At 55.1% G+C, this 22,518-nt stretch overlaps 2 protein-coding genes across 7 annotated transcripts in view; one reads left to right on the plus strand and one right to left on the minus strand.

Annotated features, from left to right (window-relative positions):
* The window catches only part of LOC117999481 (nuclear envelope pore membrane protein POM 121C-like), a 65,964-nt gene extending 53,165 nt beyond the window's left edge, over positions 1–12,799 (plus strand). For 3 of the 4 annotated variants that reach the window (XM_034988627.1, XM_034988626.1, XM_034988624.1), the window contains exons 6-12: positions 4,028–4,119; positions 4,955–5,028; positions 5,440–5,564; positions 5,687–5,789; positions 6,013–6,189; positions 7,112–8,755; positions 10,135–12,799. In XM_034988627.1, coding sequence (XP_034844518.1) covers positions 4,028–4,119; positions 4,955–5,028; positions 5,440–5,564; positions 5,687–5,789; positions 6,013–6,189; positions 7,112–8,755; positions 10,135–10,460 — 2,541 coding nt within the window. In that variant the 3' untranslated portion in view covers positions 10,461–12,799. The remainder of the gene's footprint in view (positions 1–4,027; positions 4,120–4,954; positions 5,029–5,439; positions 5,565–5,686; positions 5,790–6,012; positions 6,190–7,111; positions 8,756–10,134) is intronic. The other variant, XM_034988625.1, reaches the window with a different exon arrangement.
* NSUN5 (NOP2/Sun RNA methyltransferase 5) lies at positions 12,800–21,301 on the minus strand. 3 transcript variants are annotated; one of them, XM_034988633.1, is made up of 11 exons: positions 21,194–21,301; positions 20,957–21,079; positions 20,309–20,483; positions 20,110–20,218; positions 14,460–14,598; positions 14,258–14,373; positions 13,777–13,955; positions 13,446–13,656; positions 13,222–13,362; positions 13,029–13,140; positions 12,800–12,931 (listed from the first exon to the last, which is right to left on the minus strand). In XM_034988633.1, the coding sequence occupies exons 1-11, from the start codon at positions 21,284–21,286 to the stop codon at positions 12,917–12,919; spliced, it is 1,413 nt and encodes a 470-aa protein (XP_034844524.1). In that variant the 5' UTR covers positions 21,287–21,301; the 3' UTR covers positions 12,800–12,916. The 3 variants fall into 3 exon arrangements, with proteins under 3 accessions (XP_034844524.1, XP_034844525.1, XP_034844522.1); XM_034988634.1 differs by having other exon boundaries at positions 12,800–13,140; positions 14,258–14,265; XM_034988631.1 differs by having other exon boundaries at positions 12,800–13,140.
* Between the last annotated feature and the right edge of the window lie 1,217 nt (positions 21,302–22,518).

Below are 22,518 nucleotides of genomic sequence, written 5' to 3' on the forward strand. Positions count from 1 at the left end.
TCCCTGTAATTCTTTAATCCAGATTCTTAGGTCACTGGGTTTTTTTCAGCCTTTTCCCTTTTCTAATATATATATATACTATATATATATATATATCAAAGGTTGTACATTTCCTGTAAACCTTAGGTGCTTACCACAGTCTTGAAGTAGAAGTATTTTTCATTTTCATTCAGTTCAGATACTTTCTGATTTCCGTTTTGAGTTCTTTGATTTCTGTGCTTAGAAATACATTGCTTAATTTCAAAACAGTTGTCTAGTTATCTTTCTGTTACTGGTTTTTAACTAAATTCCACTAGCTCACAGGATGTGCTCCTATCAATCCTTGAAGTAGATTTGCTCTGTGGCCCAGCACATGTTCAGTTTTGGTAAATGTTTCAACTTCACTTGAGAAGAAATTTCATGAAGTGCTCACTTATGGTTTATGTTCCTTGGAGTTTGTCACGTGGCTTGAGGTCTTTTGACGGTTTTGAAACACCTCAACCATTTTCTCTTCAGATGTTGTTCTGCCCTGTTTTCTCCCCTGTCTCGGTGTTTGAAGACACATGTTAGACCTTTTCCTTTTGTCCCATGTCTGTCTTGTTTGTCTGTCTGTGTTTCCCAACATTTGTCTCCCCCCTCCCCCAGTTCTTCCGTTGTCTAGTCTACTGATTTTCTTTAGTTATGTGCTATTTTAGCCCATACAGTGCATTCTTAAATCACTGTTGTTCTCTTTCTTATAGTTACCATTTGTCTGCCAGGATTCTCCATATTGTCACTTAAATTTTTATAATAGTTCTTTTGAAGTCTTGTTCAATAACTCCAATATTTGAATCTTCTGTGGTCTGTTTCTGATGTCTGCTTTTTTCCTCTGGGGTATTGGTTAAATATTACTTTCTTATATACTTGATTTTTGTTGCTGTATTTCTCTGTCAGACATTGAAAAAAAAAGTAACAATAACTTGAATCTCTGAATGATGGTATCTTCCTCCAGAGAGGTTTTACTTTTTTATTTTACCTCTGGCAGTAGCTAGGATAGGGACAGATGACTTCCGTCTGGGCAGACTTGACATGATTCTGAGTTGTCAGGTCTTGTGAGGGCTGGTTTATTTCTGATTTCCCCTCTCTTCCCGTACGGAGCCTTGAGGATCTCAACCAAAAGCTTTAGGTCATATTAGGGACCCTGTACTTCGGAAAGCCCTGAATTCATTTTTGTCTTTCCAACCCCGTGAGACTGATAAAAGCTTTTCTCAGTCTCCCAACTGCAGCTTTTCCTTTGGGAATTGGCAGTCACCGAGAGAGAAAAAGGAGCCCTAAATGGGGGGGGGGGGCTCACCCCTTGGCTCCTCCTCTTGTCTCCACGAAGTCTCACCGGCCTGGTAGCTCTTCCCCAGCACCGCCGTACCTTCACACATGGGGGCCGCATCTTCTCCAGCATTTGCTGCCTGTCCCTGGTGGGAGTGTTGCTCTAGAACAACATAGCCGTTGCCTGCAAGAGAGTCCGAGTTTGTGATCAGCGCCCTCACTCCAGGGTGGAGCCTGTGACCTCCTGCCGGAAGTGCAGCCGCGAACAGTAAGCGCCGTCTGGTGGTCCCAGTAGCTACCGGCCCCCTGCTCCCGTGCGGTATTTGCACATACGCTAAATTCTCAGAAGTCGGTATTAGGAAGAGGAGATTAAAGTAATGTGAAAGTTCTTTATGTTGAAGCTTCTCTTGGAGAAAAAAAGACAAAACAAACGTCCTGAGGTAGGGATTTAGTCAGTATCGGTGACAGCCCTTAAATTTGGTGCAGGTGGCAGTCGAGATCTTTGACTAACTGTATTTTTCCAAGGGAACGCTAGGAAGTAGCCAAATCTACAGCTGCCCGAACTAGAAACTCTAGCTTTGAAATTATAAAATCATTACACATGTTAGACGGGGACCAATTCTAGAAGAAGTAAAGTGTCCTCTGACCTCTTTGTGCATGGCCTTGATATATCCATGTCTTAGGAGACTTGTCATTTTCCAAAGTAGGAATATTTACCCTTGCCTTCAGTGCTTCAAACCCCAGCTTTCCTCTCTGACCTCGTGCCCAGTTAGTCCTTTGTATGATCTGTCAGCCAGACTAGGACATTTACCACCTTCTTGGAGCACCTAATACCTCCTGGTGCCTTCCCTTCCTTGTTCTGTTCCCGCTGTGGGATGACGTGTCCGTCCCATTGCAAGCCTGTGCGGCTTGTCTCTGCAGGTGCTTTTTGTGACGTCGTGAAAGGCTCTTAGATGTCACCTCCCTCCTTTACCGATTCTTCTAACCAGCGCTGTGTCATCTCTCTCCTGAGGCTCCTGTGTAGAGACCTCTGCTACCTTTCGGTTGTTCACGGTCAGTTTGTGTACTCGCCCATCTCCTTTCCACATTGTCAGTCCCTTGGTGATGGAGCGCTTAGCTCATCTTTGCATTCTTTGTCAAGTGTGAAGGTCTAGTGCCTCTCTGAAGTGAGAAGTCAGCTAATTAAAAATTGAATTACAATGCAGAACTAAACTGATTGCTAGATACACGGATTGACTATTTCTTTTTATGATTTATATCTTTATCTTACTTTTCATTAGATATGTTCATTATATTTAAGTGGAGTTGCAGGACTCCCATGTTTACATGTAACAGATATTAACTCTTATTGAAATTGTTTGCCTTTTAATTTTCTGGTTTTTGTTTTGCTTGGGGATGTTTTTATTTCCTGCCCACATAGGTTTTATGTCTGTTTTGTGGAACTGTTGGTACGGTTGGAAATTCCAGTGGTGTACAGTGGGGTCTCTTGCTACAGGGCAGTGCTTTTATACAGAGAGCTTTTCTCTCTTTTTTTTAAGATTTATTTATTGTAGAGCACACGTGCCAGTGGGGGGGGGGCAGAGAAGGCGAGACTCTCAGGCAGACTTCCCACAGAGCACAGGTCTCCATCTCACAACCCTGGAGTCATGACCTGAGCCAAAACCGAGAGTTGGACACTCAGCAGACTGAGCCACCCAGCTGCCCTTTACATAACTGTTACGGAGTTAAGAAATCACTAGAAGCTTCTCAGTGAGAAAAAGGTCTGCAGTGCTAGGATTGTTGTAATTCGGCTGAAGACTGAATGCAGCTGTGTGCAGAGTGCCGGCTCTCGTCGGTCACTTTGCTGCAAGCCTGCTTCGCAGGAGGCGAGGGGAGAATAGACCGTCTTTGTCATCGGGACTGCCTGGTGGAAAAGACAGGTGTCTGGGTAATTATTATTTAACAGTAAATACCAGAGATGCTGCAAAAGTCATGAATCATGGTAGCACATTTTAAAAAAAGTTGAAGTAAAACTGAAAATTTAATGAAAGGACTAAATCAGTTTACTGGCTTATCTTTGCTGTGATAGGGTTTTTGGGGGGAAGGGTTGGAAAAGTTTCTTAATTTTATCATTTCTGTAAGGCAGTGTAAACTTGTAAGCATCATGGCTCTAAACCATGACTGAGTGTGACATTCCACTTTTTAATGTATGCAATGTATACATTTGCTCCTTGTACATTTATTATTTCACTTTCCCTTACTTGTTCAGATTATTGCCCCCCCCACCCCCATAGTTAATACTGGCAATTGACTTTCCTTCAGGGGCCTTCCTTCACAAAGAAATCGTTTTGTTTTGTTTTTTTTAAGAATTTTTATTTATTTAGTTGACAGAGAGGGAGCACGAGCAGGCGGAGCAGCAGAGAGAGAGGGAGAAGCAGGCTCCCCACAGAGCAGGGGGCCCGATGCGGGGCTCGATCCCAGGACCCTGAGATCGTGACCTGAGCTGAAGGCAGAGGCTTAACGACTGAGCCACCCAGGCGCCTGTGTTTTTTTTAAGATTTTGTTTTAAGTAATCTCTACACCCAACATGGGGCTTAAACCCACAACCCCAAGATTAAGAGTCACACGCTCTACTGCCTGAGGCAGCCAGTCGCCCCATAAAGAAATGTTAAAGTTACTGAAAAGGAGACTTGATAGCAGTGATGAACAGAACAGAGAGTTATATTGTCCTGTAGACTCAGTTGTGTCTCTGCTTTCTGCCTTTCAGCTTTGGAAGAGGAGTGGCCCCAGCTCGTCGCCGTTCTCCAGCCCCGCCTCGTCCCGCTCCCAGACCCCCGAGAGGCCAGCAAAGAAAATAAGGTAATGAGTCCTGACTTGCCTGCAGATTCACAAAAGGGCAGGAAAGGAAGGACACGTGCTTGGCTCTTAGGCTTCCTGCAGCTGTGATTTGGAGAGTCAAAGAAATCGCCATCTAGAAGGACAGGGAAAGTACCTGCCTGAACTACTCTCCTCTCTTACAGTCTTCATGCTGACCCTAGAGTCTCTGGCTCTCTTCCTCATTCTGCAGCTGGAGCAGCCGGGGTGTGCAGGGAGCAGAGTGAGTTACGTCAGGGGCAGGAGAGCTCACGTTCTAGACTCCGGCTGACCCTCTAGGCACCGAAAGTCGACTAGAACGCTGCTCTTGGGGTCAGATGTGTGACAGCTCGCAGGGATTGGCAGGTTGAAAGTAAGGTTTTGAAGGTTATTGTGTTGTGCTTGCTGTAAGACAAAGGTTTCTCCATGGCATCCGTGAACTGCCTTCCCTTCGTTTTGTAGGAATTTTCTTTTGATTTCTTAAATTTTTTGTCTTGGCATACTTTGATCTTAAATCATGATGGTCTGGACTTTGGCCAGTTGGTAGTTAGGAGGGTGTAAGAAGTTACCCAGTACTCTGTCGGGAGGACTTTCTTTTTCTTTTTCTTTTCTTTCTTTCTTTTTTTTTCTTTTTAAAGATTTATTAGAAGCAGTGAGAGACCACAAGCCGGGGTTGGGGGGCAGAGGGAGAAGCAGGCTCCCCGCGGAGCAGGGAGCCCGATGCGGGGCTCGATCCCAGGACCCCGGGATCGTGACCCGAGCCGAAGGCAGACGCTTCACCGGCACCGGAGCCCGAGTCAGGAGGTGTTTCTAAGCACACCTGTGCCTCTTCCACCCGCAGAGAAGACGAGCTTTCTCATCGCTCCAGTTCTTCAACCCCGTTGGCAACAGACAAGGAGGCCCCGGGAGAAAAGGGTAGGTGGATAAGCGCACGAGAGCGACTTGCGGTGGGCGTGTTTCTAGAGGCTCCGAGAACACGCGCCGAGCGTCGCTGCGTGTGGGGCCTGTCCGGTCAGAGGTTTGTAGTCTGTGGCGCGGGCAGATCGACGTCGCGGCCCGGCGTCACTGGGGCTGGCGGTCAGCCGAGGTGCCGGAATCTGCGGGCGGGCCGGTAGTACGCACTCGTCTGCCTGCGTTTGGGGCAGATCCCTCTTTATGCCCTCCAGTCAGAAATAATCTTGCACACACTACCCAGGGCCCCAAGCACGGAAGATGCGACCTTTCAGAGGTACCCAGTGAAGAGAGGGTGGGAAGCCGGGTGGATAGACAAACCTAGCCGTTTCTGGAAGGGAAGAGGAAGAAGACAAGCCCGTGTTGTTTCTTTAGCTGCAGATACAAGCACGTGGAAGGCGCAGACCTCGTGCAGCTCCCCGCCCACACCTGGCAGCTCCGGGCGGCGCAGGCGGAGGGTCCAGTTGCTGCCGTCGCGGCGAGGGGCCCGGCTGACGCTGGTAGGGCTCTGTCCGGCCACACCCGTCCGCCCCAGCACAGCGCTCCCCAGTTCTTGGGAAGCTGAACACAGGCCTCCTCCAGCTTCTCTGACTGACGGGCCTCTCGTCTTCCTCCCTGGCAGCCACCCCCTCCCCAGCTTGGCTACTCCATCACTGCCGAAGACCTCGATCTGGAAAAGAGAGCTTCGCTGCAGTGGTTTAACAAGGCCCTGGCAGACGGGACCGGTAAGGAAGACCGACCAGCTCCACGCTCTGGAAAGGAGTCGTTTCCTGGGGTTTTAGTTGGATCCTTCTCATCTGAGAAATCCATTTGGGTCCTCGGTGTTAGCGGGAACCGTGGGCACTGGCGTTGGGGAGGCATTTCCAGATAAGTGGATCCCGAGCGCCCCGTGTTCTCTGGTGTACTCCCGGAGAGAATTACCCAACACGATCTTTCTTCCTTGCTTAGAAACCGCCTCGAGCTCTGTCGCCGAGAAGCCCCCTGCCACTCAGCCTTCTCTGACGTGTACCCTGCCCGCTGCTGGGACCGCCGCCTCCCCAGCCACCCTCCCAGCCCCGTGCAGCAGCCCGCTGCTGGAGAGCTTGAAGAAGATGCAGAGTTGTGCCGGCCTGTCGTCTGCCCCGGGTGAGTGGGAGAGCCCCCGGCCCCGGAGCACAGAAGGACCTAGGTTTCCCCCAAAGTAAAAGCAGCTCGTCTGCCAGTCCCCGGAAATCTGGGGGCTGGAGCCTGCTGTGGCTCACCAAACCCGAGCTGGTGTGCGCTGAAGAGCTTCAGAAGTCTCTAATCGGGAAGCTTTCGGGAAGGGGGCGGCGATACTTAAAGCTGGGGTCGGCGGCCTCACTTTAGGAGTCCCGTGGTTCATGACTTGAAACTCCCTTCCTGAGCTGTTGGGAGCCTTGTCGTCATCCTCAGTAATATGCGAGTAACACTTAGCTTGTGAGGCGTGAGGCTTTCTGAAATGGAAATGGGAGAGCACATGGTTGGAGGTCCCGCCGCGTGCCTTTAGACCACAGGCACGAGAGGATGGCGTCCTTTGCCCTTGAGGTCTCCAGGGGTCCGTCACGGCACTGCATGTGCCCACGTCCGCTCGTTGCACTTCCTCACATCTCACATGGGGGGCTCTGTCAGGCATCGGCCTCTCCCAGGGCCTGGGGGAGGGACCCTTCTGTGCAGCTCTGTGCTCCACACTCGGCACACGGTAGGCAAATGCAGTCAGTCTTTCTGGGGTGAGTAAGGTGCATCTAGGCAATTAAGTGGACTTGAGTTTGGGTGATTGGGTTTTCCTTAGTTTCCACACAGTTAACCCCCACTTAGGCCAAATCGTATTCTGTTGTATCTTATGGTCTGTGAAGGGTGGAAATAGTGAACACCGCGTTGATTTTACGGAGTGGATACCTGAAGGGTTTGTGGTATAGATGGGGTCACATTTGTTGACTTAACTTGGGAGCCCTAGCACTGCGCCGAGCAGGAGGGCGAGGGGGGCACAGAAGCATTGAATGCCATCACGTCGGAGGTATTCAGAATTCACGTTCTCTCTTCTTCCCAGAATCCACTGGAGTGGCAACCACTGTGGCCCCTTTGCCTCCGAAGACACCCAGCCTTCTGGCCCCTCTTGGCTCTTCACAGTCAGGGCCCCTTCCAGGCACTTCCTCGGACTCCAAAAATGCAGCCACTTTCTTGGGGCTGACCCCTGCTGCATCCCCGACACCAGCCACTGACACCACCAGGTCACCTCCGGCTCCTCAGGCTGAGACATCTGCCAAATCCCCAGCCCCGGCTGCCCGGTCCCCCACCCCCAAGGAGAGTCTTCTGTTGGGAATGCTGAGCACCCCACCCGCTGACCCCCCTGCGTCTGCCGCCCCCGCTGTGTCTTCAGCATCCCCCATGTTCAAGCCCATCTTTGCGGCCCCGCCAAAAAGCGAGAACGAGAGCCCCTTGCCGTCCAGCCCCTCCAAGGTCCCCACCACGGCACCTTCCAGCTCCGCCCTCCCTGCACCTGCTAGCAGCCCTCAGCCCACCTTCAAGCCCGTCTTCGGCAGCATGGGGCCCCCTACCTCTGCGCCCTTGTCCGCTCCCTTCTTCGGTCAGACCGCTGCTCCAGCCACTGCCACGAGCGGCCCTCTCTTCGCCGGCCAGGCCACTGCCGCCTCAGCCGTGGCTCCCGTGGCTCCCGCGAGCACGGCCAGCACGTCGGCGGACTCGGCTTCGAAGCCCACGTTCAGCTTTGGCGTGAGCGGCGTGACCAGCACCACCACCTCCGCTGCCGCGCCTTTCCTCTTCGGGGCGCCCCCAGCCTCCAGCGCCAGCTTTAGCCCGGCCGTGGGCTCCGTGTTCCAGTTCGGCAAGCCCCCTGCCGCGCCCGCGTCGACGGCCGTCACCACCTTCGGCCAGTCCGTCCCCGGCGCCGCGCAGACAGCCGCCGGCAGCGGCGGCCCCTCCGGCTTCGGCGGCTTCGGCGGCGGCCTCACCGCGCCCGCGCCCGCCACCAGCAGCCCGCCGGCCCTGACCTTCACCACGGCCGCCGCCGCCGCCGCCCCGGCCTTCCACATTCCCTTCGGCTCGAGCCCCAAGCCCGCGCCGCCGTCGTACCCGGGCGCCAACCCCCAGCCCGCGTTCGGGGCCGCCAACGGGCAGCAGCAGGGGCCCGCCAAGCCCGCCGTGGCCCCCGGCTTCGGCAGCTCTTTCGCGTTCGCGAACTCCGCGGCCCCGGCCCCGGCCGCCACCCCGGCGCCCGGCCCGGCCCAGCCCGCCTTCGGCAGCGCCGCGCAGTCCGCTTTCGGCGGCCTGAAGCCCGCCGCCTCCGCCTTCGGCACGGCCGCCAGCACCCAGCCTGCCTTCGGCAGCGGCACGCCCGTGTTCTCCTTCGGGGCGGCCACCACCGCGGGCTTCGGAGCTACGACCCAGACCACCAGCAGCGGGACGAGCGGCTCGGTGTTCGGCGGCACGACGCTGTCGCCCTTCACGTTTGGGGGATCCGCCGGCGCGGCCGGCGGCGGGAGCTTTGGGATCAACGTGGCCGCCCCCGGCACCTCCGGAGCGTTCAGCTTTGGCACGGGACAGAGTGGGAGCGCCGGCGGCACGACCCCTTTCGGAGGAGGCTTGAGTCAGAGCACGCTGGGCGCGCCCAGTCAGAGCACACCCTTTGCCTTCAGTGTGGCCGGCACGCCCGAGAGCAAACCTGTGTTTGGAGGTAAGCTCGGGAATGGCCTCGGTCCGCCGCACCGGGCGCCGGTCTAAGTGCCAGCGCGGCCCCCTCGCCGACAGCGCGCCACGGTCTGGCCGGGCCGGGGCTGAAGGTCAGTAGTTAGACACGGGCTCAGGGAGCGGGAAGCCTCCGGGCAGGGGGCAGTGCGTCCCGAGTGGCGTCTCGGGGCAAATTGAAGCCGATTCTCTGTGTTGGGCACAGGGACTGGGAGTGTGGTGGGTAGGTGTGTGTGTGAGAGCACGCTTTTCGGGCACACGGGCGCTGGTGCAAAGGCCCAGGGGCAGGAGCAAGCTCGCTCTGGTCAGGAACAGACAAAAAGCAAGGTGCGGCTTGAGGATCTAAAAATGGAAATGATCCAAAATGCTGTGGAGAGGCAGGCCACCTTGAAGGTCATGCAGGGCTTAAGGGTTAAATTTGGATTTTAAGTACAGAGGGAGATCCCTGTAGAATTTCAGGAGAATGAAGTGATCTTAGCTGCCCCACGGCAGGTGACTCACAGAGTTCTGATCCTGATGATTTGTGTTCTTAAATGTGAGAGTGGACTGGGGAGGTGTGTGTACAGACGAGGGCCTCTCGAAGTGGTCATTTGGAGGGTGAGCAAAGGAACGTAATGAGAACCTAGTAGAATTGTCAGGAAGTTCTGAGCGCCGGACAATTGGGGTAATGAATTTGAGGTGAGGCCAGACGGTGCAGCAACATTCACATGAATGCTGGGGGGCAGGGAGACCCCGCCTGTGGCAGCTCCAACAGGTTCCCGTGGGGGGGGGGGGGGCAGGGACCTGGGGGTTCTCTGGGAGCTAGGATGGCCCCTGGTGGCGGTGAGGGGCAACCGTAGGGGGCAGGGGTGGGGGCAGACAGCAAGATGGCAGGCCCAGGGCGGGAGCGAGGAGGCCAGCCCTCCCTGCGGGCGGTCGGGAGGCAGTGGTGGGATGGACAGTGGACCTCTGGTGGCGAGGGCAGAGGCGGTCTGGTGTGGCCATGGGAAGGCGAGAGGACCCATGGGGGGGTGGGCGTGTTTGGTGGAAGGCTCAGGTTTCTGGAGTGAGGGACAGGTAAACGGGGAGAGGGGGGAGAACTCAGCCCCCAGAGGGAAGTAACCTGGTTAAACTGAGTGTCCCCCTCTCCTGTGCTTTGGTGGCCACGGAAATGCAGACTCTGCTCTTTAGGCCAGAGGGCAGCGCTGCGGGGCTTTGGCTCGGCCGCAGCCAGTGGGGAGAGCGGCAGTCCCCACCACTGGGGTGAGCCAGCACGGGGGGCCAGGGCGGAGGTGCCCTGTGGGGTCGCCCCCCAGCTTCAGTACCCGGCCCGGGACGCCCTCTGGGCACTGGCCTAGTGGCTAGTTTTCTGCGGTCTCTTCGTTCTAGGCACCTCCACACCCACCTTTGGTCAGAACACCCCTGCCCCCGGGGTGGGCGCGTCAGGCAGTGGTCTCTCCTTTGGGGCATCCTCAACACCCACCCAAGGCTTTGTTGGAGTCGGACATTTCGGTAAGCAGCAAGTCCCCTCGGTGCCAGCGTGTCCTATTTCTCCAGAGAGGGAGGGGGTCTCGGCAGGTTCTTGCTCTGGGGCCCCCCTCCCCGGGAAAGATCAGCCTCATAAGCCCGAGAAAGATGTGGCCCGGCTGGAAGGCCAGCACAGCCCAGCCCATGGAGTTGGGGGGAACGTTCCCTACCACTGGAAAGCCAGGTAACAATGCCTTCCCGCTCACTCGCAGAGGATCTGGGATTCTGCATTTTTACTAGTCCCTCTCCACCCCCCGCACCCCCCAGCAACTGACATGGTTTTGGGAGGCCCGGTTTAGTACCCGGCCTTCTGCTAGCCTAACCTTCCAAAGATTGGGGTGCCCGCGCAAGTGCCCCAGGCAGCAGCTGCCCTGATGAGACCTTGTTGCATCTTTCCAGGCTCGGCGGCCCCTTCCTTTTCCATTGGTGCAGGATCCAAGACCCCGGGGGCTCGGCAGCGACTGCAGGCCCGCAGGCAGCACGCCCGCAAGAAATAGCCTTTGGCCCCCTTCCGTCCCCGCCACTCCTTGCCCAAATGTGGACCTCAGCACCTGCTAGGAAGAGCCTCTGACCCTTCTAGTTCCATAGAGCAACCACCCCCCGCCCCCATCTCTGGCTTCCGCCAGCGGGGAGGCAGCGGCAGCCCTGGTGGCCGTCCCGCTCCTCGAGGGGGCAGGGGCGGCAGCCCCCGCTCCCTGTACTTGAACAGCTCCGCGGTGAGGCTGGAGAGCGCAAGAACATCTGTACATATGGTCCCCTCCTTCCCTGACTCCTGTGTGGTGTGTTCCCGCCGCTCCCCGCAAGAGCCAGCTTGGCGGGGGGAGGGGGGGTCGCAGGCACAGCCCTCGCCCTTGTCGCCGCTGGGGACGGGAGTCGGGGAGCTGGGTCAGCCCCGCAGCTTTACCTTGCTTGGCTTGCCTATAAGAAGTGGTTCTCCCCGGGGCCCGTTAGGGGACCCTGCTTCCCCCTCTCTTGCTGCTTTGTTCCTCACCGGTTCCTTGCAGGATCCACTCCTTTTTAAGTGGCCCCGAATTTCGCTTTGCCTTGGAGACCCCAGTGGGTGCTGCTCCTGCCAAGTCCGAGTCAATGTTTCGTCCCCCACCCTCTGCCAGTTTGGCCCCTAAAAGCTTGGTGGCTCAAGACTGTTAGCCTGGCAGCTGCAGGGGGGAAGCGCCCGGAGCAGGCAGGACGTCCCCCCACTGTTCAGCTGCCTCCTCGCCCGCCTCGCGCCCCCCCCCCCCCGGGTTGTATGTTCAAAGCCTTGTCCTGTGTTACCGTCTGATGCTCATGTCCATTGCTCTTTGAATCGAGTTTGGAGGAAGAATTGAATCGTATGAGTGGCGGCATGTTGGTAGTGCCGGACTTAACTGTTCCAAGTTTCTGGGGCCTCGCTAATTGAATGTGGGAAGTAGCACCACTTTATGGCTACACGTGCTGACTCCTGGATTTGCAAATGGTGTTTTGACTTTAAGGGCTGGCAGCCCTAGAGGATGGGGCCGAGGGGAAGCAAAGACCTCTTCCCTCCGCCGTTTCCCTCCCACCCCCGCCGTGGGCTAGATCCGCCCCAGGATGTGGTAGAAAACCAAAAGTAGTGAACCACACTTCAGAATTCTTCAGGTTCCTCCCCCCTCCCCCCCTCCCTCCTCTGTTCCCAGATCACCTACCCCGGGCCCAAGAGCCTTGCTGCCATGCCCATCCTCTTTGGGAGAAGTATGAATGCGTGTGTCTAAATTAAAAGAAAAAAATATTTAAACATTTTTTAACAAAATAAAAATTTATTTTTGTATTTAAGCTAAATTGCCTTTTAAATTCCTTCAAGCTTGGTTCACTGAGGTGGTTAAGTATAAATGCTATTGACTAGGAATTAGCTGTATAGGTAAGTTATGCCCGTGAGAGGCTCAGATGCTGTCCTCGGCAGCTCTCCTGAGGGGCCGGAGCTCCTTCAGGACACACGATATAAAATGTAACTCTTATTTTATAAATAATGTGACGTAGATGTAACTAGTCCCCCCTCACCCGTGACCGAGGTTGAGTGCTGTGTATGGCAGGCGACGGTCATGGCCATCCCCGTCGCCCCGCGGGCCTGACTTCCCTGCGTGTGGAGCTGAGGGAGAGGCCTGCACCTCATGTCCCAAATCCCTGTTAGGATCGGGGGGCGGGGGTGGGGGGGGCACGGGTCTAGAAAGCAAGCTTCCGCGGGCAGCTGACGGAAGGTAGGCCCCTCTTCGCCACAGCACTCTGAGCTAGTTACCTCGGTTCCACCGGCAGGACGGTTGGTCCGGGAGCCCCCGGAAGAGGGTGTCCTGGTGCAGCCCGAGTGAGTGTGTGTTTGGGGGGGGGGGTGTGTACACGGGTGTGTGTGTGTGTGTGTGTATACACGGACGTGCACTGGACAGGAACGGGAGGCTGGGACTTTCCATGACAAAGAGTTAATTCCTGTGAGTCTAGTTGGAATTTTTAGTATGAATGTGAGATTTTTCTCCTTGCTTATGTCATTAAGAATAAAAAACAACTGTGATCTATCGTATTCCGTGTCCCACCTTTTATTTCTGTGGGCAGAATTCTCTCACCAGCAGGAACACGGCCCCGGGAAGGGACCCAGAGGACGAGGAAATCCACTCTGTCCCCCCCTGGAGATTCAGGGTTACCGCTTTCCTTTCTAAAGCAATAAAAAAACCCTTTCAAAAACCTGCTGGCTGAGCTGCGGGGAGGAGCGGGCTCTTCCTCCCCACCCGAGAAGGAGAAGCCCTGCGGACCTGCTGTGTGCGGGGCTGCGCGCCAGGAGCCACGGCCTGGCGCCGTCTCTTCCTCCGCGGGGCTGCGCTGGGTGTGGGTTCGGGCGCCGCTGCTTCAGCCTGTGGGACTGAGCTAGAAGGAAAGTACCTAAGTTAGGTGCAGCCCGGGCCTCCGGCGCCTTCCATGCAGCCCCCGTGCCTGCCCCTCACTCACCTCGGCACCTCTACCCTTTCCAGAACGGCAACAAAGAAGCCACCAGTGAGCGTGGTCTCGGGGGAGGCCCGGAGGCAGTGTTCAGCCCCGGGGAAAGTGCTGAGGCCTCGGTGGGGCCAGGAGGGTAGGACGGGAGCTAGCCTGTGGAGAAGAATGGCAGAGTTCTGGGTAAAAAGAGAGCAGCCCCCTTCCCCGGGACCCCCTCCCCCCGCCCGCCCCGCTACCTGAAGGTCCCTGGGTTCTGCTGCAGGGCGTCGCGCACCACATCTTCATTCTCCTCCTGGCAGAGGGAGCACGTGGAGTAGACCAGGCGCTGCAGGGAGGGGAAGGTGAGCGCGTGGCGCAGTGCTCGCTGCTGGAACCCGGCCAGGGCCTGCAGCCGTGCCTTGCTCGGGGTGCCTGCCCCGGGCTCCTCCAGCTGTCTGGCTGGCATTCCTAGGGACAAAGCGTGTCAGCTGCAGACGGCCTCACTTCGAACGGAGATGCTCTGCTTCTCACGAGGCCAACGCAGACCCCGGAGCTGCAGGTCCCTCAGACACTCTGTCCCCATCTCACCTGAGCCGCTACAAGAAGGATCCAGTAAGATGTACTGGACCCGACGGAAGCGCTGGTCAGAGGGTGAGACCGCCAGGAAGTCTTCCTCCGCCAGCTCGCAGCACGAGACCCCAGCCCGGGCCAGCAGGGTAGCCATGGACGCCAGGCGCCCGGCATCCAGGTCAAAGGCAAAGATCTTCCTGGGGGACAGGGGAGAGCTGGGGCGGATCACCGGGCACCTAAGGGCCCACAGATCTGACAGGCAGGAACACGTCCATTCGGGGCACAGGAAAGAAGGGACAGTGTCCAGTTGGAGGGACCTGACCCTGGGGCTTCAGATCTCCCACCGGCCGCCCGCTGGGCAGCTGAGCGTCGGGCTCCAGCACCAACAGGTCCCGATGGAATTCCTCTGGGCCTCCGGGCCCGGCTGGAATACAGTGCCCGACCTCCAAGGACGGAACTGGCACCGTGTCCCCCGGCCCGGGCTGACCGCGGCACTCACCCCTGGTTCTGGAGGAGAGCGGCCAAGTGACTGGTCTTGTTGCCGGGGGCGGCACAGGCGTCGATGACGTGGGCGCCCGGGGGCGGGGCCAGCAGCGCGGCTGGGAGGCAGCTGGCCTGGCGGGCAGAGCGCAGCGCTGGGGCACGGGGACCCCCGGCCGGCCCACGCGTGCGCGCCCCGCCCCCCCGGCCGCCTGCCCCACCTTGTCCTGTAGGATGAGGTGACCGGCCCGGTACAGTGGGTGGTCGTGCAGATACGTCTGGGCCGGAAACACCAGCAGCTCGGGCAACAAGGGATCCAGAAGAAAGCACCTGCCGCGGAGGGCCCGCGCGTCCTCGAGGCTGCCAGGGAACAAGAAGCACCGAGCATGCTGGGAGCTGCCGCAGGCCGAGCGCCAGGCTGGGCCTCTTACCTGTGGCCCCACGTTTCTCGCGCTGCTACGGAGAAAGGGAGAGGCGGCAGGTGAGGGAACGAGTGGGCGCTCAGGCCAGCCCTGGGGTCCCACTGCCGCCGTTTGCCGGGGGCGGGCGCGGTGGGGGGGGGGGGTCTCACCCCCTCGCGCTTCTGGGGCACGGTCGCCGTTGAGGACGGAGTTACGACGTCCGAGACACTTAGGAAAGCAGCCCGCACAAGGGAGGCGCTCACGAAACGCCAGTCAGTGCTTGGAAACACACGCGGGGCCGGTGGGCGCTGGCGTGAGGGGCGGGGGCAAAAGGCGCGCTCACCGAGCTCGGGGACGGAGCACGGGGCAGGCGGCTGCCCCAGGCCAAGCGGCCGGCCCCCCTGCACCACCCTGGCCTCCATGGGCAGCAGGGGAAAGGGAGGGAGTGGAGGCGACTTCCCAGAGCTGTCAAACTCCGAGGAGGTGCGGGGGTGCAGGCGAGCACCGCAGCCCGGGAAGCAGGGGGCACAGCCCAGGGGCCAGCCCAGGAAGGGTCTTCCGCTGGGAGAACTTTCTGCAGCCAACCACAGCTGAAGTCTGGAAGTGGGGAGACCAGGAGGTTCTTCGGCCCATGAAGACAGAAAATGACAGGCAGGGTCTGGGAGGACAGAAAGGTGCAGCGGGCAGGGTGGGCGTGACCGGGAGACACGACTCGGCTGCTAGCCTGGCCGCCACCTGTTCGCTGACGACAGGGAACGCTGAGGCGCAAAGTGCAGGGACGCCGGACGCTTCCACACCCGCAAGCCAACCGTACCCGGCACCACATTCACAAACTGAAGGACAGAGATCCTGCTCGTCTCATCTAACAAGACTCAACATCCATTCATGATAAAAGCTCACCAGAGCGGGTGTCGGGGGACACACCTCAACATAATATAGGCCACATGTGAAAAGCCCACAGCTAACATACTCAGGGGTGAAAAGCTGAAAGCCCTTCCTCTAGGATCCAGAACAAGACAAGGATGCCCCCTCCTGCCCCTTTTACTCAACAGAACCTAGCCAGCACATCAGGCAAGATAAATAAGAGGCATCCAAGTTCGAAAGGAAAAACTGTAACTATTTGCAGATGACATATACAGAAAACCCTAAAAATTCCAACCAAAAAACTGTTAGAACTTTTAAGCAGATTCAGTAAAGCAGCAGGATACAAAATCCATATGTGAAAATCTGTTGTGTTTTTTACACACAGATGACAAACTATTAGAGGAGGTCACAGAGGTGATGTGGCCACCCGCCGGGGGCAGGACCTGGACAGTCCGGCTCCTCACCCCCGTCCCTGGGACGTGCATCCTGCTTGCCTTCCCCACTCCCCGAGGCTGCCCAAGGACACAGCCTTGAGAGAGCGATAGGGTGTAGAGACCATCTGGAAGGCAGGAGGCCGAACCCATGAAGACCTCTGTATAGACTCCGAAGATTCTGGCAGGTGGGCGTGGAGACGTCTTGCTTGCTGCCGCCCCAGACAAGCTTTCCAGTAAGTCCCCTTGCTTATGAAGTCTGCCCCCTACCTGTCCAGAGCGGCCTGCCTCTTTCTTGGTCGCTCCCTACCCTCCGCATCGCGGGGCCAGTTCAGATTGCACCCGGGAAGCTCCCGAGATCGCACCCCAACCATGGGAGAGCCAGCCTGGAGACCAAACACATGGTCCGCGGGGGAAGTCCCCAGTTGGCCAGTGACCACTGTGTGGCGCAGGGTAGCCCCTACATCAGATGCTGGGGGACCCCTGCGTGAGTACAGGGACACCCCGAAAGTGCAGGCCACTTTAACGCGCTCGCTGGAGAAACTGCACGGATGGCCCTGCGGTAGAGCAAATGGGGGGGGCCAGGAGAGGGGAAGCGGAGGGCTTTGGACGGCTGAAGCACCCCGCACCGGCAGACCCCTAATACAAGAGCAAGCAAGAGCAGCCCCGATTCGGGCAACTCTCCTGACAAGAGGGTCTCCTCCCTCCGAGCTCGCGGACACGCTGCCGAGTTCCAGCTGAAGGCCGGGGGGAGCATCCCGCACAGCGATGGCTGCCCCAACTGCGCAGGGGCCGGAGGAAAGGAGCCACGTCCGCACGCACCCTGCCGCCCTCCAGCAGGGGGCCTCCAGCGGGGGCTGCATGGCACGCTTACAGGAAGTGCAAGGTAGTTATGTCCTCAGATACTGGATTGTTCTAGCCTGCAGGGAGGCTTGGCCCAATGAGGGGGACCTTCCTGGGCATGCGGGACCCCAGGTATCTACAGAGAAGTCCAACAAATTCTTAGGGAGTTGGGAACGAGACAGGCCACCTGCACCCCGGTCTCTGAAAGCCCTGATAGGGCCATGTCATGGCAGGAAGGAAAGCGAGCTCCAGTCGGCCCCCAGCACAGGGTACGGGCTGCTCAGAGGCACGCTGAGCCCACTTGTGCAACAGACATTCAGGTGCTGTGGGAGAGACCCAGGACCAAGACGGAGCTCAAAAGGCCACCCCCAAAGGACCGGAAAGGGTCTGGAGAATGGAACCTGGAAGCACATGGACTTGACCTCATTGCTGCGGGGGCCCCCAGCGGAAGAGAGCGGTCAGCCTGTGGAAAGCCTTAAAACCTGAGCAACGATGCCCATCAAGAAAGTCTCTGGATGCTGCCAACTAGGCACCTCCCCCTGCCCGAGAACAAGGGGTCTCTCTCTCCCCAGGACTAGGGAACACACCGGGTCCGGTATCCTACCAGGTGAAACTCTTAAGGGTGAATTCCACCTGAGGGCTAATCAAACCAGTGCTGAGGGCAAACGCCCCATCTGGGGAACCTGGGAGCCTGCCACCCCCTCAAAGAGTAACTGTCACACAATACACGCCACACAGGGACAGAGGAGAAACCCTCCAAGAGCGACACCAAGGGGGCACCACACGCCCTGCCCTGGCCCAAGCCTTGTATAGAAGTTCCCTTATTACTAAACCCACCCCACGTCAATCTGGAGCGGCCTGCCTCTTTCTTCGTTCTCTCTCTGGCCTTGCCCTGTGCGTATGGGGGCTGGTTTTAGATTCTACCTGGAAGGCTCCCAAGGAGTTTGCAAACCAACGTTATCAGAAAGAGAAATTAAGAAAACAATCCCATTTACACTTGTATCCAAAAAACCCCAAAAAACTAGAAATAAATTCAACCAAGGTGGTGAAAAGCCTGTACTCTGAAACTGTAAGATACTGATAAAAGAAACTGAAGATGACACAAATGAAGACACTCCATGCTCATAGATTATTGTTAAAATGCCCATACTACCCAAAGCAGTCTACAGATCCAATGCAATCTCTAGCAAATTCCAATGGAAATTTTACAGACACAGAACAATCCTAAAATTTGTATGGAACCACAAAGGACCCCGAGTAGCCAGACCAATCCTGAGAAAGCTAGAGATCTCACGCTCCCTGATTTCAAACTATATTACAAAGCTATAGAGATCAAAACAGTATTGGTACTGGCGTAAGACAGACACGCAGATCAATGAAACAAAATAGAGAGCCCAGAAATAAACCCATACTTATATGGTCGATTAATTTATGACAAAGGAGCCAAGAATATACAACAGGGAAAAAACAGTCCCTTCAATAATGGTTTTGGGAAAATGGAGGCCACGAGCAAAAGAATGAAACTGGACAAAGTTTTTCCAAAGACAGACAGAGGGCCAACAGGTACATGAAAAGGAGCTGAACATCATGAGTCATCAGGGAAATGCACATCAAAACCACAATGAGCTCTCACCTCACACCTGTCAGAATGGCTATTACCAAAAAGACAAGAAACAACAAGTGTTGGTGAGGATGTGGGAAGAGGGAACCCTCTTGCACTGTTGGTGGGAGTGTAAACTGGTGAGGCCACTGTGGAAAACAGTATAGAGGTTCATCAAAAAATTAAAACTAGAACTACCATATGATCCAGCAATTCCATTTCTAGGTATTTATCCAAGGAAAAGGAAAACACTAATTCAAAAAGATATCCAGGGCGCCTGGGTGGCTCAGTTGGTTAAGCGACTGCCTTCGGCTCAGGTCATGATCCTGGAGTCCCGGGATCGAGTCCTGCATCGGGCTCCCTGCTCGGCGGGGAGTCTGCTTCTCCCTCTGACCCTCCCCCCTCTCATGCTCTATCTCATTCTCTCTCTCAAATAAATAAATAAAATCTTAAAAAAAAAAAAAAAAGATATCCAGACCCTGTTTACTGCAGATTTAGAATCGCCAAGACATGGAACAACCTAAATGTCAACTGTTAGATGAATAAAGAAAACATGTAACTATATACACACGTGTACACACACAAATATTCAGCCACAAAAAATAAAATATTGCCATTTGCAACCACATGAATGGACCTTGAGAATATTATGCTAAGTGAATATAAGACAAATGCTGTATGTTCTCACTCATATATGGACTCTCTTTAAAAAAAAAAAAAAAAAAAACCAACTCATAAATACAGAGAACAGATTTATGACTGTGGGGAGGGGAACTGCAAAAGGGGTAAAGGTAGTCAAAAGGTATAAAATCCCAGTTATAAGATACATAAGTCCCAGGAATCTAGTGCACAACATGGTGACTATAATAAATACTGTACTGTATATTTGAAAGATGCTAAGAGATCTTTAAAGTTCTCATCACAAGAGGGGGCACCTGGGTGGCTGAGTCCGGGAAGCGTCTGACTCTTGATACGGGCTCAAGTCATGATCTCAGGGTTGTGAGATCGACCTGAGCCCTGCTTCGGACTCCACACAGGGTATGGAGCCTGCTTGAGACTCTCCCTCTCCCTCTGCCCCTCCCACCCCTAAAAAAAAGTTCTCATCGCAAGAAAAAAAACTTTCTGTAATTACATGTAGTGATAAATGGTAGACTTATTGTAGCCATTATTTTGCAACATACACACATACCAAGTCTTCACACTGTCTCCCTAAAATTAATGTTACATGTCAATTATACCTCAGAAAAAAACAAAACCACCACAAAATAATCTAGTAATGTGTGTTTAAGCACACTGTTTTGGAAGGATTTCTCCTAAGTCTTGAATTTTGAATAAACAGGATTTAACAATTAAAAAAGAAGAAGGTGCAAAGTTCAGAGAGAAGATGAATTTAGTCCGGCACTCGCTGTGGCTGCGCTGTCTGAGGAACACTAGGGTGGGAATACAGAGAGAAATCTAGACTGGGAGACATGAATCATCAGGGGAGAAACAGGAGTCAGAGCAAGAGAAATGGATACATTAGAAGAACGTAAGATGGAACTCCCAGGAGAATCAATGTTAAGGGATGGAGAAAGCCAGGCCTTGGAAGGAGAGGGAGAAACTGCTGGAAAAGTACGAGAAAACCAGTGCAGTCACCACCACCCCTCCTCTCTCCTCCTCCAGATCCCTGTTTCCCAGTGGCCCCAGGGACCTCCCCAGAGAGGAAGGGAGCCAGGCAGGGTTCTCAGCTCACCTGGAAGCCCGACCCTGATAGGAGAAACCTTGCCTCTTGAAGTAATCGACTGCATCATCAAGGCTGGTCTTGAGAGTGTTCACCCGCACAAATCGAGGCACCTGGGAGGCTAGGAATCAGCAGTGAGTGAGCAGGATCGAGGCCCTCTCCTCTGAGGGCCCGAGAGCTACCCTCCTCCCAACAACTCCTTCCAGCTCACCTGTGCCAGGCCTGGATCCCACTTGCAACAGATCCTCGTTGCGGCTCACACGGCGCTGAACCTTGAGCCGGGCCAGCTCAGCCTTCAGCCTTGCCTGGTGCCGGTCCAGCAACGGTTTCCATCGGCCCCCGCCCCCTCGGAAGCCTTTCCCCAACAACAACTCATACACTAGCACCTGGGGATGGGGAAAGAACGAGAAAAAACCCTAAGTATAGCGTCGGAACTGGAGGCGCTAACCAAGCCACTTATCGAGGCAGTAACAGGTTAAAGTGAGGTATTTTGCGCAAGACCACACAAAAGATTACCGGCAAACACGGGAGCTGAGCCCTGTGTCTTGCTTCCCTGTCCCACACCGTCTCCCCAGGGCTGCTCACCAGCAGAGCCCCGGATCCTAACCCTCTTCCTTGTCAACACCACCCTTTTGTTTTAGCTAGAGTCCCCGCCGTGGCTACTTAGCAATTCTGTTCTTAATTGCCACACGAGGATCAAAGGTACAGCACTTTCATCCGACCTCAAATAAAGACCCGGCTAGAGACTGCTCATCCCCATTTCACAGAGGCGACTTGCTGAAGTCACGCCGTGGACCGTACGGCGCTGAGACCAGGTCCGGAGAGGCTCGCAGCCCCGCCCGCCCCCCGGCCCCGCTACCTTAGCCAGGTGCGGCCGCAGCTTCTTCTCGGCGCGGAGGAGGCCGGCGCTGGCGATCACGGCGTCCAGCACGGCGGAGTAGCGCTGCGTCTCGCACACGAGCGCGTACAGCTGCTTCACGTTCTGCGCGCGGCCGAAAGGACACCTGCTGAGGCGGGGCCGGGCCGGCTGGCCCCCCTCCGCAGCCCCCTTCTCCCCCCGCGCCGGGCCCGAACCACGAACCACGAACCCCGCTACCTGGAAGCTGCTGGCGTACACCAGCCCCTTGATGGAGCCCCGTCGGCTTTCCACACCCGCCAGCACAGACGCCGCCGTCGCGTACAGCGCCATGCTTCGCTCCCACGCGCCTTTACGGCTCTGTCGCGAAGCACGCCCGCCTCGGCACCGCCCTGTCCGCCCGCACTTCCGGGCCAAAGGGCACGGAAGTTCCGACCCGGAAATCCCGGTGCCCTTCCAGGGCTCCCAGGGCCTGTGTGAGGTGGAGCGCTGGGAGAGCGTTTTCCCCTCCTTTTCGTACCTCTTCCCTTTTTTTTCTTCCACTCTTTGCCAGTCAGATAGGCAATGGGATTTTCCTGCTGTTTTAATTTGTTATAGAGCTTGAATATTTTGTGTTCATTGATCCTTTGCATTCTAACACGTTAATGTCTTTTGGTCACTCTTCTACCATCTCTTAGTGTCCTTTGTATATTAACAATATATACCTCGTCTTAGGTATATTTTTCTACAGTTGACTGTTGCTTTTTAATGTGGCTTATTTTGGACGTGTTTTCATTTTTTTAAATTATGGTTTCTGCCTTTGATGTCATACTTAGAAACCTCTTCTTCACATCTTTACAAATAGCAATCACTATGCCTTCATTTTTTCACACTTAAATCTTTAACAGTTTAGAATTCAGTTTGGCACGTGTTGTGAGGAAGAGTGCTTTGTTTCCAAACGGCTGGCTTTTCGTGCACTGTAATAATTCATTTATAGGAAAGTTTCCCCAGCTGACCTCTGGGAGAACAAGGATTTTGTAGGATTTGCCTCTGTCCCCAGCATCCATGTGGTTACTGATACACATTAAGTTGAGTAAATCCAGTACATGTGTACTTCAAGCATTCAAGTAGACAGGCCTCAATGGACCAGAATACTCCTGCCTGTACACTCTCTGTATTGCCAACAGCACATCAGCAAGCATTTTGCAAGGGAACTGACTCTAGTCTATGTCAAAATTGTTTAAACGTTTAATCCAGTCCTGTGGCTCTAGGTTGGTTAATAGTGATCTTTGAGTGGAAACCCCACCCCCAACTGAGTAACATCTATTTTATTTTCACAGCACCTGTTCCATATGTAGTTATGATTTATTCTGTCTCCAAGAGGGCAAATCCTGTTTGACACTCATTTATCCGTGCCTCCTAAACCAGTGTTCTTCTTACAGTAAGGACCTAACATCTGTTGCACGAGTGAAGAAGTGAATGAATGGAGCACAAACTGGTATGGACAGCTGGACAGCCAGCTGTGCCAGTTAACCCATCCTAAAACAATCCCAATCCCCACTCCTTCAGGTGAGTGGTTAACAAGT

This window comes from Mirounga leonina, unplaced genomic scaffold, assembly GCF_011800145.1.
Source record: "Mirounga leonina isolate KUSES-001 unplaced genomic scaffold, KU_Mleo_1.0 Mir_454, whole genome shotgun sequence".
Lineage (NCBI taxonomy): Eukaryota > Metazoa > Chordata > Mammalia > Carnivora > Phocidae > Mirounga > Mirounga leonina.